General features: G+C 35.6%; 2 protein-coding genes across 4 annotated transcripts in view; one reads left to right on the top strand and one right to left on the bottom strand.

The window, feature by feature from the left end:
- Positions 1-26480, top strand: part of MCU (mitochondrial calcium uniporter) — a 39421-nt gene that overhangs the window by 6859 nt on the left and 6082 nt on the right. For both annotated transcript variants that reach the window (XM_066730498.1, XM_066730497.1), the window contains exon 2: positions 5703-5895. In XM_066730498.1, the coding sequence (XP_066586595.1) occupies positions 5703-5895 (193 nt within the window). The remainder of the gene's footprint in view (positions 1-5702; positions 5896-26480) is intronic.
- On the bottom strand, positions 5991-26449 carry jv (javelin). 2 transcript variants are annotated; one of them, XM_066730496.1, is made up of 8 exons: positions 26337-26449; positions 23751-23854; positions 11039-11257; positions 10568-10880; positions 9376-10227; positions 8363-9270; positions 7245-7933; positions 5991-7168 (listed from the first exon to the last, which is right to left on the bottom strand). In XM_066730496.1, exons 2-8 carry the CDS (start codon positions 23828-23830, stop codon positions 7080-7082), a joined length of 3150 nt encoding a protein of 1049 aa, XP_066586593.1. In that variant the 5' UTR covers positions 23831-23854; positions 26337-26449; the 3' UTR covers positions 5991-7079. The 2 variants fall into 2 exon arrangements, with proteins under 2 accessions (XP_066586593.1, XP_066586591.1); XM_066730494.1 differs by having other exon boundaries at positions 5991-7933.

Here is a 26480-nt window from a genome sequence, read left to right as displayed (position 1 = left end):
TACGGAACTTAACACGTTTGCACCATAAAGATAAATAGTCAGATAATATTTCTTTTATTCTGCTCTATCGAAAGTACTTTGTTTATCCCTTCGGTTGAAAGCTATCTCTTGATATTTTTATTGCATAGTGTATACCACACATACTTTATTAAATCCTTAAGAAGGCTATTAGGTCCTGTTAGTTTGCTTACTAACGATACTCGATTTGCAAACACCAGCAAACATGGATTCCGTGTAGCTTGGTGTGACAGTTCGATGTTTCGAGTAATTAGCTATCCTGAATACCCTGTGGTTTGCTGTCTCCTCATGCACGAGTGCCAATCGATTTATTCACAGTTAGCCTATAGGTTCCATGAATTTTGCTATATACAATTCTACAGAAAACGCTTATAGAAAAACAAATATGATTAAATTGAAGAAGATAATATATATATATATATATATATATATATATATATATATCTATATTTCTTTTCGAACTTTTAAAGTTTTCTTCAAATGCCAAGCGAGTCTTTAAACTCATACAGGGGAACTTTTATTCATCGACGTTATGCGGAATACGAAATACATTAAAGCGAAGTTTATAGCTTGTCTCGCGTAAGTTTATATTTTTCTCTTTTTATTGTTCATGCTCCACTTTCACACAATCAACTTATACACAAGGCGTCTAAATTGCAATAGAATGTAAAAGAAGCAACTAATTTTTGAACTGAAATGGAACAAGACATTTTAAGAATAAAAGTTGGCGTAATGAATTTTCCATTGACTGAAATAAACGGGGAGACTCGTGCTGGTAGAACGTATAGTGGATCTACCCGTCTTATCTTGTCTGCAATCGCATCCGTGACGGCATTTGTTAGAGATCTCCATCTCACAAAGGTATGCTGGCTTTCGTGAATTCTTGAATGATGTCCAGGGAGTGAAATAAATTAACTCTTATCTTTCTGTGGTTCAGGATTCTAATTCTAATAGCAACTTATACGGTCATTATAGATATATTATTGCTCATTTCATCAAGGAAAATCGAATCCGGCTGAAATAGGATTTTAATCTTCACGCATATATCCAATGCAGTAACTAACAATGTAGGTAACGCTCGGGTAAAATGTTAAAGGCTTTATTTATTCTTCAGTATTTCTTTCAAGCAACTTTAATCAAATGTTTTATTCTTATTTACTCAAAGCTGCCTAGATAATTACTTATACAACCTTCTTATTGCTTTATCTATATTCATCATAGTATTTATTAAGTAATTTTCTTGAAAACTAAAAAAAAGCTCAGCAGAGCTCGAACATTTTTCTCCCAGGCCTTATTATTTTTTCCAGTTTCCTACGGTTCCAAAAGCAAAACAATGTTGTTGGAAAGCGTAATCTAGCTTATGAGAAAAAGTTGAACGACGGTTGTGTTGCCGATTCAGGTTTTTTGTCGACTACGAAGCGTTCTACTTTGTATTTTATAAAGTTACGAGAATGAAAGCAGAAGTCCTTAAGAACAGGCTAAGCAACTGAATTACTGAAGCCAACACTGATGTATATATTTATCTGTCCCAACTGCATTCCCTCATCTCTAAAAGTACAGAGCTAGAGTTGGAATATTCCCAATAAGGTCCTTCCAACATTTGGTAAATAAAAAGAGAGCTAAATTAATTTGTTCTTTTCCTAAATAAACAGAGGAATTTAATTTGGGGAGCTTTGGGTAGATGTTCAGATAGCGAAACGACAATGAATCTACCCGAATATTTGTTACATTACATCGGGCTATCCATACTCTTGATTTACGCTACTAATTACTTATTAATCGACTCAATTACCGGCTCAATTGGAAATCAATCCAATTCCATTCTTGTGCTTTGCATCTTTGTTATATTTTCATGCTCTAAATCGAATCGTTGCTATTAAATTGGCTTCATCAGCTGGATGGTAAAATCCGTGCTCACTCATGCTCCAACATTTGACAAATTGAACCCATACCCTTCTGTTTTAATAAACAAAAAAAATAGTTGCATACTCAAAGTCCTTGCAGAAAATAGTGTTAGTGACGATAAATTAAAATAAAAAAATCGATCGATAAAATTTTACAGTCGATTGCAAGTCAAATTCAATTAAAAAATGTTAAAGGTATACTTAATCGAAATAAAACTTTTCATTGTTGACTCATTTAACGTTAGAAATGACATAGAACGGGAAATCCGGTACTGTGCAAGCTAAGAAAGCTTCTATTGGGAGAACGTGGAAAGAAACTTGAGTAAAACCCTTCTGACCTAAATATATTTAAACGATTTATTGTGTACTTCACTTTCATTGATTAGTGGTTTGGAGAAACGGTGCTGGAAATTCTGCATTTTTATTACATGTGTCATATAACTTTTTTTTATTGTGAACACTCTCCATCTAATATAATTTCACATTCGTGCGAGAAAAGTTACTCGGTCTTGTACTCACTTATTGAAGATGGTTCAATTTTGTCGAGGTTTATTTCCAGCCAAATATGAATTTTAAGTTAGTTCTCATTTTATTTTAATTATTTATAATTAAATGTTAATTAATATTTTTGAATAATGGTTTAAAACTTGGAAAAATTTAGCAATCGTGAAAGAATATCTGTGAAAATGGTGAAAACTTGTAATAGAGGAAGTAGAAAGTTGGGCTATGTAGGAAGGTAGAAAAAAAAATCATATTGCGAAATTATTTCTGTCACGGCTGCAGAATCGTCTTCTGACACGCAGCCAAAGAACGCCCACCATTCCGTCGGCCTGAGGTGGTTATTTTTGATACGAATGTCGAGAAAAAAAATCACGCATTCCATCCTTTGAAAAGCATCTTACAAGCTTCGCGATCACTGCTGCATGCAAGGCTCCATTTTACCCTCGCATACATTTACAAGAAATTATTCTCTGAGCTTATCTAATTCAGGGTCCTGAATTATTAGGAAATTGTATTCAATCAAACATCACGCAAGGAAAACAATTTATCAGTATTCTTATATAAGATTAAAGATTTTGCAGAAAAATCGATTATTTACGGTCTAGTCATGATTGCTTGGAAAATAAGTTCAAAGATAAAGTTTTCTGAAATTTATAAAGAAAAGAAGGTCAAAATTGTTGAAGAGTGTAATTATAATTTTTTATGGAAACTACTAAAAGCTTTTGCCACTATATATATATGTATAGTCTCTTGGGCGCCCAAGTACTAGAATTAATTTTTCATTTGCATGTTTTCAATTTATCTAGCCCAGGACTGTTATTAAATCATTTCAGTCCAGCTTAAGCTCTCTAAATTATTACAATTTGCGAAAACACTTACTCTTAAACTACGGGACGGCTAGAATCCAAGATAATATTTGCTCTCCACTCCATTTACGAATGGATTAAATGACGATGAAAAGCAACGAACAGCAAAGTATTCGTAGAATAGGTATTTCATTTGATTAATTGTCTAAATTTATATGGTTTTATTTGCGAAATTGAACTATATATATACACACGAAGATGATATTAGATTTTTGTCAAATATATTTTAAACTTGGATAGGATTTTCTCCTATGTAAGTCAATATTTTATTTAGTTTCTAGGATTTATGAGATATATTTGATTTGAAAATAAATATAATGCACAGGACCATGAACGTGAGCGTATGTAGTCGAAGCAAGGAGAGTTTTACAAATATTTTCAAGCCTGAATAAGGAAATATTGGAGTGAGATATTTGCCAATTCCAAACACGTCCAACGCAGGCACTTGGTTACCAAACAGTGGTTCCCGGTGGTTCCTTTGCGGAATTTACAGCGATCGCTAAAAAGCTTTGGCCCGTCTTTAACATATCTAGCAATGCTCAGCCATTACATCCTACTAACAGAACTGCTCTTCAATCTCATACAAATTTTAGAAACCTGCGCCAAGAGCTCCATCTCTTTACGTGTCCTTCCATACTATTTCCATTTCCTTTCAAAATTAATCAAACTCTACAGAGAAATAAAGCTCCATGACATAACCACTACACATTATATGCCGGCCACCATTTTATAATCTTTTCACAACCATTTCCCAAGGGAGGAATGTAATTTTTGACGTATAAATGCAAATTAATGTCCAAAATATAATTATACCTCACAAAAATTATCTCTCAACATTTTCTAAATTATCTTAGGTACACTTTTACAGTAAAATATTTCTGCATTACATTTTTATCTTTAATATGATTAGGTTTTCAGGACAAATCCGTCGAAATATGAATTAAGCTTAAATCGATATCTGACCTGTACTACACCATTACAAGATCAGCCCGCGAGCACCCCAAGGTAAACTAAAATTAATATGGCATAGCCAAGGCCGGTCAATGTAGATTCAATAATATCGGTGATAGGTGACTTGGCAATTTAATTAGAAATATTCACTAATCATATCGCGTTTCTCTTTAAGCCCGTTATTATTTATTGGCAACGAATACGGTCACATACATTCAAAGGGATAAAATGTCATCTTGGCTTTCGACCAAAATCTGAAAAATATTAGAACCTTAGAGCTACCACTTTATCTACTATATTTAGTGCCACTAATGACTTTTCTGGAATATTTTCTGCATAAATAAATATGGTGGTACAGTTATGTAGAAGAGAAGAAACTCTGAGAGCTTAATTTTCAAAGGAATATACCAGATAAAGCATTCAAATCCGGACTGTACCTAAACCATAACTATATTGAGAATTAACTTTCTTTCTTAATTTTCAAACATTTGTTACAGAAAATTGTATAAAAATTAAAAAAAAAAAGTTTGATTCGCGTTGTTACTGTATGAAAAGATATTGAATCATATCGAATAATTATATATTTAGTTAACTCTGGTAAATTCTGTATTCGCAATTGACGAACAAAAATTAATAAAACAAAGCCACAAGTAATAATTAATATAGACCAAACCATTATCTTTTTAAGAATTATTAACATAACTCGAAAGATATAACTAAAAAAGAACTAAGAAATTATTTCTGGATTACAGTTGCATGCTTTCGATACTTTAAACGAGATATACGAAGAGGAAATATTTCTGCTGTTCAGTAAAATGCAGCCAAGGGCAGTAAGCTTTAGGTCTAAAAAGCTTTTCACGTTTGTACGTCAAAGTCTGGCAAATAACCACTTGCACTTCCGATGTTTCCTTTTTCATCTTGTATCGCCAAACTCATTCCCGAGTTGTAACTTTAAATGTCAAAAATGACAATATTTGAAACATGAATTTATGTCTAAAATCCAACTTAAATTTGAACTATATATAAATTTTAGTTAAACTGTAATAATTTATCCTTCATCAACAGTTATAATCTAACCGAGAAGTTGGCAGTAAAACTTATTCTTAATTGAAGTAAGAAACCTATTGGGGCGTGAAAATTATTTCTAGAGCTTAAGATATTGGCCATGAAAGCTGTGCAATTATTCATTCGTGAGATTGTAAAGGCTCAAGCGATAGAAAATTATTGGTTTTCGATATATCACAGTTAGGGTTGTAATCAGGAAAAGCTTGTGTATGGTAATCTGACCCTTGCGTTGTACGTAGTACCAGTTCATCTGGGTTGAATCTTATTTATTTGAGAACTAGTTATTAATTAAATATAAGTGAAATGCAGAAAATGCTGATAATTATTATTGTGTAGGTTAGTTTGAACCGAGCTGGAATTGTAAATTAATTGAATAAACGCATTGATTCATTTTCAGGAAACATGGTGCAGAAGATGGTGGCACATATCTCAAAGAAGTCTATCGACGACGTCCACTTATTATGGACCAACTCTGTCTCCTATCTTAAGAAAAGATACAAAAAGTGCAAAAGGTGCCCTCAAAGAACCAAAGGACCCTACAGAATGGAAGGAATCGAAAGGAAAGACGACGGAAACTGGTGATGCACAAGGTAAGATTAACTAAACAATAGAGGAGTAAAAAATGAAAAGAAGATGAAAACTCAAAATGAAAGATACTTAACAAAATTGTTCAGTATTTTTTAAAAGTGACTAAGAAACAGCATTTTACTCAACTAAAGCTTTTTATCCTGATAAATTTATCGCACAGAAATACAAAGCAAACATTAATGAGCTTTCTACCTTTGTGTGAAAACATCTTAGTTTTTTACATCTAGAAATGGAATAATATCAGTCTGTTGTATCTTCTGATAGAGAATTAACTAAAAAGTATTAACATTTTTATCGTGGAAAACTTAATTAGAGTCTATATCTTCTACAATTATAATGCATATATGAATTATCTTTTTTGTTATTTCTGGGAATCCCTTTAGACTCATTCTTTTTCGAATAATATTTTATTCACGTATCTCACACAGTTCTTACTATGATACACGAAAAGAAAATAATTAAACTCGAATTTTTTATATCGAGATGAAACTCGTTGGTAAGAAACCTTCACAAACTACAGACGAGTAATTATTAAATAGTACAACATCACTCGAATGCATTTACTGAATGGCTTTCATTCGTATTAACCACCTGTCTTTAATACTTTCATATTGCATAAATTAATGTTTTATCTATTTAGCCTAATAATTATATATGATCAAGTACGAAGCATTTGGGTAACCAGGCCAGTGGGTTGGTCAATGCTTTTGTCCTTTTCATGTATTCCACCTCATTGTCACTTTTAGCTATTCTGAATTTTTCATGAAAATTCTGTTATTCCTCAGTTTCTTCGTCTCTCTATTTACCACCTAGATTATCCAATGACATTCTATACTAAATAAAATCAACTATTTCCAATTGCTCGTATTTTCCTTTGTCATTGAATATAATAAATTCTTGACGGAATTTCCGTATATTATCGCATTGAAGTAGCTTGAATTTCTCATTTACAGTTCAAATACAACTTAAATAAACGTTTTCGCTAGACTAAAAGCGCGGTATTCTTAATAATCAATTGTCAATGAGATTCGAGCAATATTGATTTAAAATGAAAAGTGAACAAATTTTCAAGCAGTTTCTATCGGCGATGCCTGAGTTTCCATGCCATTTAAGCTATCCTCGAGAACCTCGAACTCCTCGAATTCAATTTTTCCGAAATCACTTCCGGTTTTCCAATTAGCCTCGTTCACTTGCCATCTATTGAGGGCACTGTTGACGAATCTGTTGGGATAAGTGACCTTGGAGCTTTCCAGGTTATCCAGTTTGAATTCCACTCTGCAATGAGAATCGTCTCTCTTAGGCTCAAGGCCAATAATAACCGGAGGTTCCCTTTTCATTTCCTCGTCATTACCTTGACCCTCGACCTTCTCCAAATTTGAAATCTCAATGCTTGGTGTTTCATCTATAGTGCACTCCCGCAAATCTTGAACTCCCTCTCGTAATTTCCTATTTCTCGATCTGTCTTCAATTACTCGACCTGTAAGCTCCAGCCTACTATCACAGGAGTTACTTTTAACAAGTCTGAATTTCACATAATCGGAGCCTTTGTTGAGTTTCTTTGCTCTACCGGGCATTATGGGTGATATGAGAGGACCGTTACAAGTGTTCACCACCTTTCCTCCGTAATAGGTGACAGACGTTCCGCATTCCCGGATCTTCTTCAAAACATCCTGTGACACATAGTGGCCCGGACCTTTACCATGAACACCGTCGTCGTAATGGCAGTCGATATCCTCGTCCTCGGACGACGTGCAATGAGCACCACTGCCTGGATCTGTGTCCGGATAATCACTGGACACTCCGGAACTTACACTCCCAGCGTCCCAGTGATGACTCTGCTGGTACCTTATGATCTTCTTCAAGGAATTCGACTCGCTTGGCGATGTTTGTCCACTCCTCGACTCGAAGCACTGTGCCAGCACTCTCGTCTTTGACTCGCTGTGAGGACTCTCAGGATCGTCCTTTGAACCGCTCATCCTCGACGATGATTTACTCTCAAACAGCCTCGTTAGATCCTTTGCTCTACTCGAACTCCGAGACCTGACAAATCAAGCTCATCTCAATAAAACCGAATCCAATTGAAAACTTCATTTTCTATTCAATTTCATTTGTTAAAACTTCAACAAGTTCACAATCCACTTTCAAATAACCTTACAGGCAGATCAAACGAACCAGATGCATTTTTTAAATTTAAATTAAAGATTAGGAAGAAAAATGGTATTACTGAATTATCAAATTTGAAATTTTTATTTAAAACTTAAAACACACATTTTCAAGCTTTAAATGCGAAGAAAGCGCAATCAAATTGCAACACATTCATGTAAAAGCTCGTTTGACAGGAAATACATTTGGAGGGATGTATGAAACCTGTCGGAGAGCCATTTGGTGTCGGTTGAAATCTGATTTAAAGTTTGAGCGGAGATTCGATGGAATGAATTGCAAGATAGGTAGGATTTCTAGTAGACTCACCTGGATATTTCCCACTTCTCAGATTCGTCGTCAAGCCTGGATTCGAAATTGGAGTCCTTTGTTCTAAAACTTTTTCTATTCTTTGATGGGTCTAATTCGTGCTTGCTCTTTTTCTTTAATGTGTCCTCGAACATCTGTCTAACGTTGCGAACAGTGTCAGGATCCGGTAATTCATCATCGATGAGCTCCCTATTAATTCTAATAGGGTGATAGAAAAAGTGTTTCCTGATGGACGATTGCTTGGTACATTTGACGCCTTTATCAGTCTCATCAGCAACCTCGCTCTTATCGTTTGCCTCCTTTCTCTTCGGTTTCTGGATTGCACCAGCAATTTTACAATTTGCTCCGTTTCGATTATTGCCAAAAGATTTTAGCTCCACTGGTTCAGCCCGGACAGGTTCTATTATCACCACGTTGTTATCCAACAGTAGTTCCTGAAAGGAATATTCCCTCAGGTACTGCAACAAGCCTTCGTAGGTCACGTCGCTTTTGGAACAGTTGAACATATTCTTGCCAAACACATTGGACTTGACTATTTTGTAGCGAACATGGTCAAATTCAGGAAGGTCCTGGCATTCCATTGAATCCATACAACTTTTCGATCTAGTCAGACTGCTATGTTTCTTCTCTTGATTCAAGGACCTCAGGTTTGAATCCTCGTCGTCCATGGATCTTCTTCGACCGTCGCTTCCTGTTTCCGAGCCTAGGCCAAGATCTGAACTTTCCGAGCGAGCCTCGAAGCCCAGATTACCCTTCCCTATTGTACAAGCTTTTCCAAGAATATTTGACGTTTCTTTTACAATTCTCTCAAATCTTCCTTCATTTTGCGCATTCTTTATGTCTTCCGAGTCTCTTCGCTCGAAGAAACTTCTGGCAGATTCCACTATTTTGTCCTCTACTGTTTTATTCTGAAAAAACAAGACATTCATATTTCAAATAAATTTTGTTCCGTTATTTTTAAAGGTGATTACTTTTTCTTATTACAAAATAAGTTACGACAAAAAGTATTTTACCTCGTTATTATATTGGTGACATTCGGAGGCTTCATGGCAAAGATTCGTCGATGGCTGTGTTTTGTTGCTATCAATGTTGTTGGGAGTTTCATCAAATCCAACATTTAAAGAGTTTCTGTGTCTTCTTTTAGTGACGTCACTATCAATGACTTTAAGTATTTGAGGCCTTCGGGACATATCGTCCTGTTCCTCGTTATCAGATATCCAAATCGATTTGTAGTCCTCGGCCTCCTCGATCTTCTCCCTCCCCTCTGACCTCACTGAAACTGCGTCTGCTCTACAAATACCCTTCCCAGCTTTCCCGTCCTCCAATCCCTCAACGTGCACTTCAGATTCCTTCGCTTTACCTTTCTCCACCAAGCCCTGATCTTTCCCAATAATTTCTACTTCCTTTTTCGTCTTATCAGGTACTTCTTCGGTATTCAAGGTCGCTCGTGCTGCTTCCTGATTGGCCGAAAGTTCCAAACTTTCGTTGTTAGCCAAAACATCGATCGCTTCCTGAGGGATCGCAGTCTTCCAGGTCTTTTCACCGGGATTTTCAGCCAGTAGGTCTTCGTTCACCTGTCCTTTACATTTCTCCTCGTCGGTAAAGTTGTTCCTGATGGAGACGAAGGGCTCGGCGTGATCCTTGTGATACTCGAGGGCTTTTAACTTTCTCGACTTGTCGGTAAAGCCGATGATGCTCTTTGCTCTGTTTTCTTTCGCTCTACCCTCTCCCTCCTCCTCCTCCTCAAACTTCAATCGGACGTTCGACAACGGTAACAAATTTAGCACGTCGAAATATTCCAGTTCACCCTCGTCCTCGAACAGGATGCTGTCCAAACTTCGGTGTTCCTTGCGCTTCCGTTTGACCTTCAATTTCAGTCAGAAATATTTTCGTTAATACATATAGTATAACGTCTAACGAGCAAATGAGCTTGGATATACCAACCAAGGAGATTAATTATTCAGCATAAATTTTGTGGATTTGATTATAATTGACTCGAGCAAACTATGCAAATCTAACTAGCAAACCGGAAGAAATTGATGACTATTTTCTCGAGAGTAATAAGAGACATTGATGGATAAATATAACAAATTATATTGAAACTCTACATTATAATGTTAGTAAATAATTATAGAATAATGTCAAATAGTTTTTACGAGGCAATAAGATTAAATTAGGTATTTATAAGGTTCTCTTAATTTTTACCTGGGTGTAAATGCAGTCTATGCTGCGATTGCCTTCAATGGGCCAATTGTCCTCAACAATGTCGACCAATCCGCTCACGGTGTCCAAAGCTTGGATACTGCGGTATCTTCGTGGTGGTTCTGGCCACTCGAGAATATTAAGCCGATCAGGGTCTAGCTGACTTTCTCGTGGATGAAATGGGTGTCTTTCCTCGAATGGACTGAAGTTTGCTTGAGCTATCGGATGCAATCCGCAAGGTGTTCGAGACTGGCAAAGCTTTAATTCGCTATATCGTTCGTACGAATCAGACAAATGCTGCTGACTCTTCGATAATCTGCAATCACAAAACCAAAATTAATTCACTTCCAATTATATAAAATACTGTCTTTCCCCACAACACCGGTGATTGGCAAAATTTCCTTGGTCCTTTTATAAATAATTACTTGGTAATTCTAGTTTTAAATTTTATAGAAATATATGATATTGATTTACTTGTCTTTAAGGGTGTTACGATCGATTAATTTAGCCCGAGGGATTAACTGATGCCTTTTGGTCAGATCGAAGCTGCCGTCGCTCAACCGGAAGTGCCGTATTTGCCTATTCGACCGGAACTCGTCCTCGGAAATCACAGCGAGGCTCCTCGTGCGCTTCAATAGCTTCCTACGATCTTGAGTAACTCCACCTCCGTGTCCTTCGTGTCTGCTACCTTCCCTATACATTTCAAAACACACAAGTCAGACAATTTCATTTCGCTGTGCAAAAGAATGGAGGAAATTACGGAAAAGCTGTTAGATTTTAAGACTAAAAATTTCACACTACATTCTTGCTTGTTTGTTCTATCTGAATATCAATTAATGAAATTTTAGATTTTAGCCAATACCTGCTGAGATAATGCTTTCCGATAACTGGTTAATTATTGTAAAAAGGGTTGCGGATATTATATTAAAGTTCTTAAGCATATTTATCGATTCCCGTAGATATGTCTTATATCTTGAAATTGCTGTAGAATTTTATTCAATCATCTTATTGCTGTTAATTGTTTTTATTTTTATTGTTATTTTTACTCTGAATCATTTTCAAAAACCTAAATTAGCCTGTCAAATACATTAAGTTAGACCACCAACTTGTTCAGCTGAAGTTATATCATCAACTTTTTCTGCGAGCACTTTCTTCGCTCGCTTTAACTTGGCGTGCGAAATTTCATCAACGAAATTGAACGCTATCGATCGAATAAACACGTGCATATTATAATATAGTCAAGACGATTAATTTATCAAAGTTTGAGAAGAGAAACGGTGAATGCTAAGATACATTTTCTACTAACAGTAAATGTGACGGTAAAATTGCTTTATTTTCAGCTCGAGTGGATCTGGCAGCCTCCGAGCGAATGATATAAACAATTCTTTACGAGTTTCTGCCGAGAGTTCTGCTCCCCTTCATAAAGAAAATTAAATATTGTTTCGATACTAAATTAATTTTATTCCCTAATAAATATTCCTTACGAAATCGTCTAACTATTTCTGTTCAAGGTCGATTTCACATTATTGTTACTAATTTTGTTGGTCATATGGTAAAACAGTTCATTTGTTGATTTAGCTACATTATCTTTATTCATCGAAATAAGATTAATTGTGACAAGAGCTCTTGAAAAAAATTTTAAAGAGTGCATGCAGATTTTTCAATAGGTTCAGCAACTATATAGTACCAATGACGGAAGTTGCAAACTCGACAGAATTTCAACGGCGTTTTGGATAATGAGATGGATGGACTACCTTTGGAAAATTTCACTCTGTACATCTTGCTGCATAAGTGGGTGAGGGAGTTTGAAACGCAAAGGGTCGGTACAAATTGCGTTTCCTTCAAGGGTATATATAAAAAAGGGTTGGCACGTATGAAAAGGGATAGAAAAGCAAGGTATTGACAGGGGCTGATAGAGAAGAAAAGGGGGAAAGGCAAAAGAGTGTTACATATTTTACAGCTGCACTACCCATTATACTCTCTATACAATATCATCGGGAACTGCACCTTACTACTTCTGAACTTTCCCATAAAAGCTACTTGAAAATGTATAGTGTAAAAGAACCCAATAATTTTTTCCTTCTTATTTCATGTTATTTCAATAAATTAATCACTGAAAACTTGGATTCTGTAGAAGATTCTTCAGTGAAACGTGAAAATAGTCTATTTTTCTAGATGTATCTTTCTAGCGAAAGTATTTACAATTTTTCTTTAATCAAGTCTCCTTAAGCTCGAGTGCGCGCAGGCTTATTAAAACGAGCATTTGCGGAAAGAAGTCTTTTCACGATTCAACGTGCCGTTGCAAGACTAATTTGCATTTTCAAACGTTATTTCTCGTTTAATGACCACTTTAGGTGTAAAAGTTAGGTCGTTGGAGAAAACATGAAAACCCAAAGGAGAAAAAATAGGTACTGTTTGTTGGATACGGTGATATAATTTTTTCCTCGAAAAACGTGTTTTTAATGTTGTTAGTATCACCGTTGAATAGACTGAAGCCTGCGTTTGTAGATGAGGATTTACTCTAGATTATAACGAAAAACCGGCTTCATTTTTAGCCGAGTATATAGCATTGCAATCTTCCAGAGTCTCGAATTCAATTAAATTGATCACGGTCATACTTTATTCGGTATGTTATACATCCTTCTTCCAATATTTTTTAGCAATTAACAGCATTCTTAATTCCAAAAATTAAATTAGTTATCAAGGTTCCGATCATCAAATTGAATTTTGAAACAAATTCACAACATCAATGTTTCGAACAACAGTTCCACCACCTTTTTCTGGAATTGTTTATTAAGACCCATCTGCTTTAATCGCTTAAATTTATATTGAAAAACTTTACTACCCTTTTAGCAAACCCAGTTTTTAATTTTATTAACACTACTACTCCAGTGAAGGAAGTCTTATCGGCTATCTTGAAATTCCTATTAAGAAAAAAGGTAGCGAAAGATAATGAGGCGAGATAAAAAGTTTTCCAGAAATCAATATGCTCGGCCGTTGGGCTGAATATGCAAAATTTCCAATTGTTGGAAATTTGCAAATTAAATATGACGAGTAAACAGCACATGTTACACTTCACAGCAAATTAGGAAAGCTGCGCGAGGCACTTTATCCGCCATTGTTCACCAGCTGACTGCACTTGACAGAGAAATGTTATTTAACATGCACTAAGCATAGTTGATCTCTGTGTTAAGCCAATTCGTTCTCTCAAAATTCGCCAAAGATAAAAAGCATATTATCCCTTCATAAATGGAATATATAAGTAAATTTTTAGCAGACATTGCAAATTATTTAAACAAATTAATATTCGTTGTAACATTGTTAACCGCTTTATTCCAAATCAAGCATAGCGTAATTATAAATAAACAAACCCTCTGAGCCAGCGACCTCTTTTTTAGAGGAACAATTTTAACAAACAATATCTCTATCCAATTTGACGCAAACCGCTCTTTGATTTTGCCTAAATGTGATTTGACTCGAAATAAAAAAGATCGAATCCTTAAAGCATACGTGCCGTTTTTCTCTCCATCGGGAAATACGAAACCTAACCTTTGAATTGATGAAACGAGTTACCGAGCAAACGCTGTGGTGATTGAGATAGAATGGGTTCTTAGATTTTATGGTCTTTGGATGCTTTTTATTAACTATTTGTCCATCGTATCCAAGAATTATCGACGTATCGAACCGGGAAAAGCATTCACGTACGGCAAACATTTTTCGGCCCTCGTCCCCCTTTCATTTTCTCATACAACGTAATTCCAGCGGAAAATAATGTGACCCAGAAAGAGATGCGACCAATACGATAGTTTATAAGGACACGATGTATGTAGTAAACTGCGAGTTTTACGAGCGTAAAGAGTTTTACCGAATGGTTGTATCCAATCTGAACTTTGTTATTCTTTAAAAACTTGACATTCACCCTTGTTTCTCTATCTTTGCCTCCTACTTGTATAATTCCGATCATGTGTTAACTCGATTCATATATGTATATCTCAGTTTTTAATTAAATTCTAGTTCCCTTTCATTTGCAAGCTTGTATTTCAATGTAAACGACAATGTTTACGAAACTATTTCACCGACAGTTTTTGTTCTGGCTGAAGTTAGTGTCATTCAACTTCTCTCAGTCGGTTATACTCAAGTTACATCTACGGGTTGTTTTGTTTATTTAAGTGCAACGAACTGTGAACTCTGCCAAGTCTAATTAGTATTTGCAGTGCTATAGTTAAGTATTTATATTCTGGTTCCTCCATTCCATGAACCAATTATTATAGGAATATCCAAGCATAAGTTATCGATTTATAGTTTTATTTTTAATAAACGTGATAATTAGCAAAATTTTATAATCGACATTTTTGTCATTATTTATGAGAATGCGGTGAATGAGAAGGATCGATTTTTAGGTGCAAAATAAATTAAACAGCGTTGGAAGGAATTACAAGAGACATTGCGTGGTTATTTTGCTGATTAAAATCAGCTTTATCGCTTTTTGCCATCTAACAAAAATACGCTTTACTTCGGTTCGCTTAGAAAAACTGACACGTTAGGACCATGATACACGCAGCTGTACGTCAACTCGACGGCTATTATACATAAATATAAGAGCGCCCACAAATGATTTTGGCGGTTTGTTTACGTGTTGGATAAAAACCTTTGAGGGTGTTTGTTTATGGAGGCCGCCAAGTCGGCTACCGGGTCGGCGGCCTTTTATGCTGCGAGCGCACACAACGAGTTGGCCAATTGTGTTTGTGTTCGTCAAACACGTTTATGTTGACGATCATATACGTGATATTCGATTTTGCCGCAGAATCGGTGCCTCGCTGCCTGTACAATGATGCTTATGCTCTATCGAACGATTTTATTGTTTTTACACTTCAAAATCAAAGTTTTACACCAATCGTTTGATCGGAACAAATACTATCCATTGAAGAGTTTGGAATAAAATTTGCTGAGCCAGCGAAATGAAAATGCACATTCAACAGAATTAGCCCGAACAATTACTAACATATATTATTTATGCACTGTAATATTAAAGTTTGCATGAAAGAAAAAAAAGTAACAAATATCGAGTTTGGTTAATATGTTCTTCTGTTCGCATTTGGTAGACTAAGAGGGAAAGGGAGAAAAGATTCAAGCGAGCGACGCGATCCTCGTAACCGAAATCCTTGAAGCAGAAGACGCATATCGTCATCTCATTGTGTTCGACCGTGCACGGTGAATCGTTACGTAAAATTTGCGTAGACTCTTAACCGATCTGCAGTTAATGCTTCTTCGTAAAATTTACGAAAACGTCCAATTCAACTTTCAGGGCAAATCAATACTGTTTCCAATGAAAAATACCTGTTACAATTTGCCGACTATTTGTTTACGTGAAAATATAAACAATGTTTATATTCCCCGGAACAAAAAATCCAAGCAATAACAGGTACTTTCGATTTACCTTTAATTTGTCCTACATAAAATATATGTGTATAAAATAATTTCAGTGGTTTATGATAAAAAAGACGAAATCGATGAGATTGTTTGGAATGATTTTGCGGTAGGGAATTGCAATTGTATTGAGTAATGGTTAGTTGGAAGGGTGTATCGTGATTGGAACGGGGCATGATTTCCGGTGGAAGTGCATGCAGTAGGAATATGGAGAGGAGGAGTTGTGCAAAGTGATGGAGAAAAAGAGAAAGAATAGATAGGGATGTAGAATAGTAGAGAGAAAGAGTCGATGAAAGAAAGGTGGGGCATATCACGTAGAGGTAAACGACGTTCGAATACTCTATGACGCAGACCGGAAGAAGTTCCGCAGTCTGAACTCGGAACAGTCGATCCCTGACATCCGACCAACTAAGGCACCGTGTGACTTATCACAAATAAACTAAATAAAAGCATCGTCCTTGGCAGAGACACAGCAATGTTTCCTTCTTAACCCAAAATCTTCACATCCGAAAAATCCATACTAGAAAATCCGTACGCTGTTATTGCACTCGGCGAAATTTATCCAAAAAATTCTTCGCGCTTCATTCTCTTAAACTTATTTGAATAATTTTTCCACAATTTCTGAAAGTTTTTTTTAAGTAAACTTTAGAAAACTTGTAGAGACCTGCAAAGGGATAAAATGTAAACAAAGGATGCAACACTCACTGTAATTGCAACAGTGATGGTCAGGAAAGGTCCTGCGGCAACTTCCGCACCAGTGATCAGTAATGAGTGGACTTTTCACTTTCTCATTTCCAAGAGAAATACTCTACACTAGTGTACATCCAGTAACCACTGGTTTTTCTGGCAAAGACGGAAACACACGAAAGTCCTACACGTTTCAAACGATTACAGCTAAAATCAAGATTTAATTTGAATCTAAGCTATTTTAATTTTATATTACTTCACGTAAATTTGTTGGAAATAAATCGAAGTAAAATTAAACTTGACACAGCACTGATTTTATACTCTCTCTCTTTCTCTCTTGCATAGAGATATAAAAAATTTATAACACTGACCATATGAATCGGTAAAAAAATTAGTTCTTTCAGGAAAGATAGTGCAGTGGGACAGGAAGACTAGCGTAGCTGATCGAACACACCTGTCAGCTTTGCCGGCAAACTCAAACCTGCATGGTAAACCTGCGTGTTTCACTGAATGTGTCCACGAAGGAACGAAGAAAGCCGAGTGGTAGTGGGGTGGGAGCAGTCGAGTTCGAGTAGCCTTTGCATGCGGCCTCTACTTTGACTGCTACCATGTGACATCACTGCCCTCCAAGCGCCACGGCGCATTGCCTATTACAAAACTCGCAATTTCATCAACGAACCACCGAATCAAAATAATCGACCCACCGAATAATAAAAACTCATTTATTGACTCAGCAAATTATCCAGAAGAACTGAAATATTTCACTCGACAATTCTACAAACTGTTATTGTTTGACAATAATTTGCAAGTATTCATTGATCGAATCGATTGGTAAAATCTTAACGTGATATGGTAACTTAGTTTAAGCGGCAGCGCCCCCTTTCATGTGACACGTGACACCATTACAATGATCCATCTGGCGAGACCGATTTTTGCGCAATAACTCGACATGCCTCGTCGAACAAATATTACCCCAGACAGTCGTCCGCTAATTCTTTGAAATTCATCTAATAAATTCTTGCGCGACGAACCTTTTCTTTTTTTAATTTTACTCCCGACCGATACGTACGTGTAATTTTCCAACTCCAACCAAACTAACCTCAAACCTTATGTTCCAACCGCTTAACTCGACGAGTTTTATGGCGTTGCACAACCGTAATATTTTTGCAATCAATTGTCGATTACTCGGGGCCACGTGAATGAAACAGTGACGTCAACTTTCCAAGGATATCAACAAAACTTAATATGGAAGAAAAGGCGTTTGGTGTAATATAAAAAACGTGCACCACGTTTGAATGTCGGGAATGGCCGTGTGCCAAATCTTTGTGGGATAAGGTAATGCCCACTGGAGATACCAGGCCAATAAAAACAAATACTCTACGAGAAAATCTTGCTATACATATATATGTAAATACAGATCCTTTTCACGCGATTTTATTATATATACCTTTGCCGACCCTTCTAAAAATTATTATGTGTCTATACCGTGTGTGTATACGAGTTTCATGCCATGTAACTACACTCCACTTTGTATCTCGCCTCTGGCGTTAAATTTTTTTTTCTATATGCAATACCAAAATTATATTTGGATTTCTTTTTACCTCTGACGAAGGCAATAATGTGGCGGTTAAAAAAAGTGTAGTTATCGGATGTTTTAATAACCATCAAGTCATTTTTACATTAGTTAGTGATGCCATTTTCGCCGGCATTATCGAATACACGTAAAGTGACCGTATCCGTTAATTGACTATAATTTAAAGCTGGGAACAGAGCTCTTCGTTAACTTCGCTAAAATGTAATCGCTTTAAGGATAATTTCATGCTCGATGCGTTTTAAAGCTCGGGTTAAATCCTTTCGCGAGTCAGCTGTTACTTCGAGGCCACCGAATTTTATGATAATTAATTCTTTCTTGTTGAACAAAAAAATTAACTACTATAATTTAATTTTTTATCTCATTAATGCAGTACAATCATGAAATAAAACAAAATTTATCGAAATTTTTGCAAAAGGATAAAAATTTCAAATACACATTGTAACGAAGAATAAAATTTCACGTAAAGAGCGTTGCGAGAAAATGACATAAAATGTAAAACGACATAAGAATAATTTTACACGCGTATCCTTCGTGTAATTTTCCTGTTCCGCATATGCATTTCAAGCAGCATATTTCAATTTCGAGGCTCCTCAAAAACTACCGTGTCAAGGTCGCGATATTCCAAGCGAAACGAGACCACTTCATAGTTGCCACTCTGCACACACAAAAGGCAAAGAATTTTTTATCTCCCTCTCTGCCAAGATCAATCTCTCTCGATCGCGACAGTACCTACAATTTTATTTATTAGGAATATATACGAGAGGCGTCCTTGACCTCTTCATATTATTTAATTTTCATATATTTATATCCTTGCTGAGATTTCTCGCGACCAGCTAAATTAAATATTTAATGGTAAAAGTAAAATGGAAACCTGAGAAGAGAGCAGAAGTTGAATTGGAAAAGCGAGTTTTGTTTATACAATGCGTATACAGATGAGTGCACGTAAGTGGCACCTAGGCCAAGGTACCATGGTCACTTTCTTCTTCGTGGTTTCGCATGACATCGCAACTTGACTTTTCGACTCGCTGAACACTCATTGAAAAAATGTCATACCTTTGCTTTGTATATTTTATGCCGACCTCGAAAAAGTTTATATTTCTTTAAAAAACATTAATTTCCAATAAAATTTAATGTAAAGTGATCTGTAGTTTTTTAGAGGAAAAGGCAAAATATAATATTGTATAATAACAAATATTGTCAAACCTCACAATGAGATTTATTCTCATTTAAAGGATTCAGTTAAAATGGAGGATCGTTTGGCAATAAAATGTAGAAATTTATTTGATACCTGAATGAAAGTAGGTGAACAGAAAATATAAATTATGATGTTTGCCATGAGAGAGATGTGAGCTTACAAGTGTAACGCTTTATCATCCTGAAGCAGCGAACCGCAGTTTGTCATTCTGTTGACGATGCATGGACAATGAGAGGAAAGGGTTTAGGAAGCAATGAAAAATTTCACGAACTTCTAGAGCGATTGGAGAATTGGTGTGGCAATAGCCGAGGCAATGTAACAAAATAGCTCATCGCATGATCTTTAACGACGCAGCATTCATTTGGCGTATCAACTTATCACGCTTTCTCCCTACCGTAATTCAATGCAACGTTGCATTTTTTCTCGTATATTTCTTTCCATTCACCACACATCAAATACCATATTATAAGCATTACCCCTAAATACAACTAAATCATGATCTGCTTGCCACTTATCCACAGAAACCTCAAATAATTTTCCAAGAAAAATTTCCCAAACAAATGATACGATAACATTTTTTAATCGATTAAAAATGCAACAATTTTGCTACAATTTATGATAATAAAAATACCTGTCAAGTTGAGGTTCGGACAGTTTGACCAAAACTGACCAGTAAATAGTACGAAGGACAAAATTATCCCTCCCACGTTTTTCCCCTGCGATGCATGGTATGAATCAGAGGGTTGTCGAGGAAACCGTGCACACAATACGAAATACTGAAACAGATGTGTTTATACTAACAAATACCCCCACTTTACATTTACCAGCTGCTTCGCCCAGTGATCGGACGGAATTCAAGGAATATCACGAAACACTCCTCCTCGAATAGCTGCATCTTAATTTCATTTACGATCCAATTAGTCTACGATACTTTTACGCGGATTTCACAAAATCTACATTGAGATTTACAAGTAAAAACTAAGCATTTTTATCTCTGTATCAATGTGGCATAGAAAATAAAGGCTTAAAATTGGCTTCGTTTCGTTTTATTTATTCTTTTTAATTGTGGATTTAATTTGTAGCCTTTATACCTGATACTCGTGTGTTTATTTATCAGAAAATAGACAAATAAACGAAGAATATTTGACTGCAACATGAAGAAGGATTTCTGGTAGTCATCCACCCATGATTTATTGGTGGAGAGCTCGCTGGAGAAATTAAAGTTACGAGAAATCCGATGTGTGAAAGCGAGAAGTAATTCGACAGTGGGTGGGTGTAATTCGACCCTTCGTTACCGATGCTTTCAGAATTTGAATGCACGGCATGCAGAGTTACTTTTCCCATTTATATATATCCCTTCCCGAAATAAAGCCGTTCAATATTTTCCTAAAAATCATTCAAATCTGTTATTTTCACGCCGTGGAATTCGCAATTGCAAAACAACGAAATCTTGTTAATTTCTAGCTAAAATATTTTTCCTACATTTTGACGAAGAATAAAAAGTAATGCGAAGAAAGGGAATAGACGAACTTGGAATATTGACAATTGAAATTATTAGGACTTAGAACTGATTTGCCTTCAGCGACGCTGATGGCGTCCGAAGAATTCTCATTTACGTAATAACAAGTTTGTTACACATTTCGTTCCTCGCAAGGATCCACGAATTACATAAAACACTCAACGGACCTTGAAGCATGAAAAATTAAAAACAATATATTACATATCTATATCGACCTAGGCGAGAAATCTAAACATACCTGAGCCAAATCCTATTTGCATTTTGATCAAGGATTGTTACTTTCCACCATTTGATTTGTTAATTTATGTTAAATTATTAGACCAAGGATTTGTCGGTTTTGCGGATGTAGAAAAACGGAAGGTAGCTGCTGTACATTTTTTCCATATTATAAACGGAATTATACATACTGTAGGATTATTCAAGCAACGGAAGTTGTAAGCTTTATTACAAACAATGCTTTATCTCTTAATCTCGGAATTTCACTGATTCCAGGTAATACGATTGCTGAAAATATTCATGACTGCAGGAATTCGAATTTTTGTATTAATCGAAATTAGAATTGATCGTCGGATGTTACGAAAACGAAAAATGGGAGCACGCGAATATACCTACGTCGTAAAACAATAAGAAATTAAGATAAGTGATGAGCAGACAATTGCGTAAGAGTTATTTTCCGGTCCCGGAAATCGGTTGTAATTCAAAGTCCCGATAAAATACGTTGGAAGTTACTTATCGGTGGATCAGCCACGAGCACGAATCGTTAGTCTCGCGTCGGTGTGAGGAGGCTTACGAGAGAGTGGTTTTTCGCATGGTGGATTTCTCGAGAAGAAGCCGCCGGTGTTCTCTTATAAAGATTTCGTCACATGGAAGACAAAACGGTGCAGTTTAGAAATATTGCATATTGTTGCTTTTAAGATGAGTTGAGAAATCGAGGCTAAGGAGGCAGCAGTTTGCGTCTAAAGAGTCAAACAAAATGGAAAAGAGGCACGATTGTTTTTAGCCTGTGCAAGTTTTTCCCCTTCGGAGAGGTCAGGAAACGGTGCCGCGTGGCGACCGGAAGTTGCACAATAGGACGTGCTCCTGTTCTCACAAGGGACCCCGTGTGGTCGCCATTTGAACTCTAAAGGGATCTCGATACTTGCACAGAATTGATCGAGCTTCCCCTATCTATTTCCCCGAACGTTCTCTCTCGCATCGCCGCAATTTCTACTAAACGAGTCTCACGTAACGCGCGAATTGATCACGTGCAATAAACCAACGCCATCTTCGCAGAATTCAACCATTCATATCCACTTGGGACTGCCAAAACGCACACACTTCCACAAATATCCCTAAACCTTTAATTAAATCAATTATATATATGTACTCTAGAGATTCAGCTCGATTAGAAAAGTTTGATCTTATATTCTTTATATTATAAAGAAAAATCTATCGAAACAAAACTTTCAGGAAGAATATCCGAATATTGTTCGAAACTATTCATCATGTCGTATTGTTAAATTGTACGTTGAAAAATAGACTTGTTGGCTTGCAAGCGTATTAAAGTTAGTATAACCATTAATCAGGATCCATCAGGTTCTATCGTACAAACATAAAACATTGGTTGGCTTTAGTTGTAAAATTATAACGACTTTCATGGTGATTTAATAGTGCAATGGTAATCTCTGTCTCAATGATCCTCGATCATAACCTCTATTAAATCGCAAAATATTCCTCTATACTATAGACGTTCCAGATCCTTACGATTTACTTCCTGCTAGCCTGGCGTTCCTTTAACGTTTGATAGCGAAATGCAGTCAGTTAATGGTTAGCAACTGTCATGTTTGATTTATAATTTAGCCTTGCAACTCGTAAAATAGAGACATACCTGGACTTCACATCGTTCCTATCAGAGAATTCCATACTAACTTGACAATAAACAAGTTTCACGGAGAACATCGCGATGATAGTAACGAGCAAGTGACGTTCGGATAACTAACATTCCAGTTAAAGGGATTCACGCGTATTTTCCAGTACGCTCGACTTTCCACGAGACAATTTTCGGTCCGGGGACTACCTTTGTTCTGCGATGAAAAAGGATAACGACATATCCCAATGCAAGAGCGGATATCCGTTGTTCCGCCATCTATCCTCTCCCCCTTCTTCATTCGAATGAACGAACATCGGCAGGCCACGCATTCCTCGCCACGACCCCCCTCCCTGTTATTATTTATGTTGGTATGCCAATTGAAATTCCAACAATTAGTCCTTTAGATGCATAATTATCAATTAGCTAGCGTTATTGACTACTTCGAATCTAATCCAAAATTTGCACAACATAAAATGAGCAACTATGTTCACATTGAGAAATTGATGCATTATGATTGATAACTATTAAGGAGCAATTAGCACTGTTTTCTTACGACCAAGCAGCACTCATTAACTCGGTCGTGGTCTAATTACGGTACTTTGCTCAGTTGTTAATGTGGATTAAGTTCAGAAGCGGTACGTGTTCTCCTCTAACCATGTGAATTTTTATTAATCATTAACCTGCTGACTATCATTGTTCAGACTAGCAGAACGTCTGGAAAAACATTGTAGACTGAGCATTAACTACTTTGATAAAATTAAGTTGTTCAAAGTAATGTAATGTTAAAATATCTGCAAAATATTGAATTTTATATAATAATATTATAATTTTGCCAACTTTGCGCATTGCGGAAAAAATGTTTCAAAGTTTTATGTGATCTTTGTACCTATATATACTTAGAAATTAATTACTCACCGGTGGCATCGTTGTCGTTGCCTTTCCTGGGCCCACAGTGCTTCTCCAAGATTATGAGCCCCACTTTGAACTCCTCCCATGCTGAATTCTGCATACGGGACGGCCTGATACGAATTTATAATTAATTCTCAGAAAGCTTACTCCACCCCAGTCACCTGACTGCAGTGAATTTCATTCTTAATTACTAGACATTGTCTGCAATTCACCTACTTACTTGATCGTTTTTCGATTATAATCACACCCCGTTAAAACATACCCGTCCGGAAAGTCTTGCAAATTATGTTTTATGAGCACATTGGGAGGTCTTACCAATTCTTTTGTACTCGAAGCTTGATAAAATGAAGCGAGCCAGGAGCAAGAAAGCAAAGTTTAATTAGGAGTGTATAATGAATTTCGAAGTCATTTGAATATAATATTAATAAATTATATGAAGATTGTTCAAATTACGTATTGAATTTCTAATTGCAAGTGGCGATGTATATAATTTTCAATGAGCATCTCAGCTACAACTAGCAATTTTCATAGTCTCATTTCCAGCAGCGTCAAATTTCCATAATCCCAGATATTGAACACGAATGTGTACCTAATTATAAGTTGATCATGATAATTTTTCATAAAAAATTTTAAAACTTTCACCTCACTAGGCTTTTTTCTTTTATACAACAATGTTGCAATTTTTTATCCATTCTATTATTTTTTCGGAAATTGATTAAATGATGCATCTAGGAGATCACCATTAGAATGGAAATAAAGTAGAATATACGAAAAATGTTTTCTAAACAGGGATAGAAAATTTAATAAACTTTGGTATATGTGTATGGCCATACGAGGAGCATAGTAAAGAAATTTACCACTAGATGGCACAGCGAATGATCAATCTCGCTGTAAACATAAGGTATCAAAAGATTCAAGTATGAGAGGCTCGCAAGCCTAGTCATAATAGTGCGAACGAAGTTGTTCCTACGTACATTTTTTCAAGAAAGGGTCTTAACTTAGGTTTTGACCCACGTAAAAATTAACAAAAAAAGTTTTTTTTTCCTTTCTTAGGAGATATTCTGCTCGGTTATCGCCGATGAAAAATTATTAGCGATAATTTCATTTTTCAAGTAGAACTCAGGAATATTTTTTATTTTTTTAAGTTAAAAAGATGTTTAACTTGTTAAAGTCACCAGTATTTGTATAATTTAGATTTAAACATATCTTTTATATTATAAAAGTAATAGAATTTTTTTGGTTACCCATAAAAGACTGTAAAAACGGTTATTTACGAAATTGATTGATAGGAATTTTCTTGGTAATTTCAGCACATGAGCAAAGAAAAAAGGATAAGCGGATAATTTAAAGAAATATCCTTCTTGCGAAGCGTAGTGTATGTCCTTGCATGCCCTGCGGGAATTCACAAACTCTCGTATATCTCATGCAGCTTGAGCACAGAAATATAATATAGACGTGAATTTAATTCTCGCGTAAGATACCACAAACGACAAATATTCATGCACCAATTTGCACACTCCAAATACTCCTCTAGCCATTTTAATTTTAAACTGTGAAACATTTTAAGAACATATCGTTCTCTTTTACCATAATTATAATTTTACAAACTACGATTTGAAATAGTTAATTTGGTATACAATCGATATTATATCTTTGATATGTGGTGCAATGATAAATACAGTGATATTGGTATTGAAATGCAATTAAACTTAATCAATATCAATAAATGGATTCACGATTATTAATTTCAATTTTTGACCCATCTAAAGCGACTGAGCTTAGCATAAATACTTGTTCGGAAGAAATTACTCACGAAATCCGAATTGCGGAGGATTCCTTTTGAAAATGGATGAAGTATTCAAAACTTATGCTTTATCTGAACGTCCTACGGGACACTCTTTTAGAGATAACTCGTGTATTTCTGAAGATGAACAACTTAAGAGTTGAAGGATGACGTTTCGCGTCTCTAAAATCTCTGAATGTTCTACAAAACTTCGCAGCGAATTCTTAATTAATTAAGAGTAAAATCGCAAAAAATGTTTTCACTTTAATTATCATATTATTTACATGCATATAAATAATACAATGAACGAAATTAAATCAGTTTAAAGCTCAAACTAATCGTAAAAAAAAAATTACCCTACGATCTTCCTAATTATTATGTTTTTATTTTTTTTTTATTATTAATCCATGACATAAAAAGGTGTAAAATGAATATTGCTGTACTACGAAAGTTTTTTTTCACGTTGTGCGTTGTGCAATTCGTTTGCAGCATTGTTCACTTCATTTAATTTCACACGCTTCCAAATTAACACGGATGCGCTTTAAACTGGATTGATTAAACAATTTTAATTCTACTGAATAAAATTGAGGAAATTCAATGCAAGCTTTTTAAAAGTGCTTACCCTAATTTATAGTGTAAAAAAGCACCGACTAATTAATTTGCACTTGTCGCGTGCGAATTAAACTCAGCTACCAGTTTTGCCAAGAATATATAGTAATTAGATGATAACAGCAAGAAAAAACGAAAAAATATTTCATTAAAAGAAATATTAATTAAAAAGTATAAAATGAGCGTATATATGTATATACCTAAAATGTAAACGGCTCCCAAATGATGGAGTATAAATCCTTAAGTGCAGCCATAGGTAACACAAAATTGGCACGAATTTCGTTTGATAAACTAAATGATTTCGAATATAAACGCACGCTACTTATTAATTGACGAGGATCGAA

The sequence above is a fragment of the Prorops nasuta genome, unplaced genomic scaffold (genome assembly GCF_024137725.1).
Source record: "Prorops nasuta isolate Cenicafe-Biocafe unplaced genomic scaffold, Cenicafe_Pnas_1.2 PNAS00008, whole genome shotgun sequence".
Classification (NCBI taxonomy): domain Eukaryota; kingdom Metazoa; phylum Arthropoda; class Insecta; order Hymenoptera; family Bethylidae; genus Prorops; species Prorops nasuta.
Note: the sequence above shows the minus strand (reverse complement) of the source record. Positions and strands in the feature narration are given on the sequence as shown.

Coding starts and splice junctions, on each gene's coding strand:
- jv (XM_066730494.1), bottom strand. CDS start 23,830: ATGGGAGGAGTTCAAAGTGGGGCTCATAATCTTGGAGAAGCACTGTGG. Junction 9,271..9,375: donor GTCACCAATATAATAACGAG/GTAAAATACTTT, acceptor TTGTTTTTTCAG/AATAAAACAGTAGAGGACAA. Junction 7,934..8,362: donor GAGAAGTGGGAAATATCCAG/GTGAGTCTACTA, acceptor TTGATTTGTCAG/GTCTCGGAGTTCGAGTAGAG.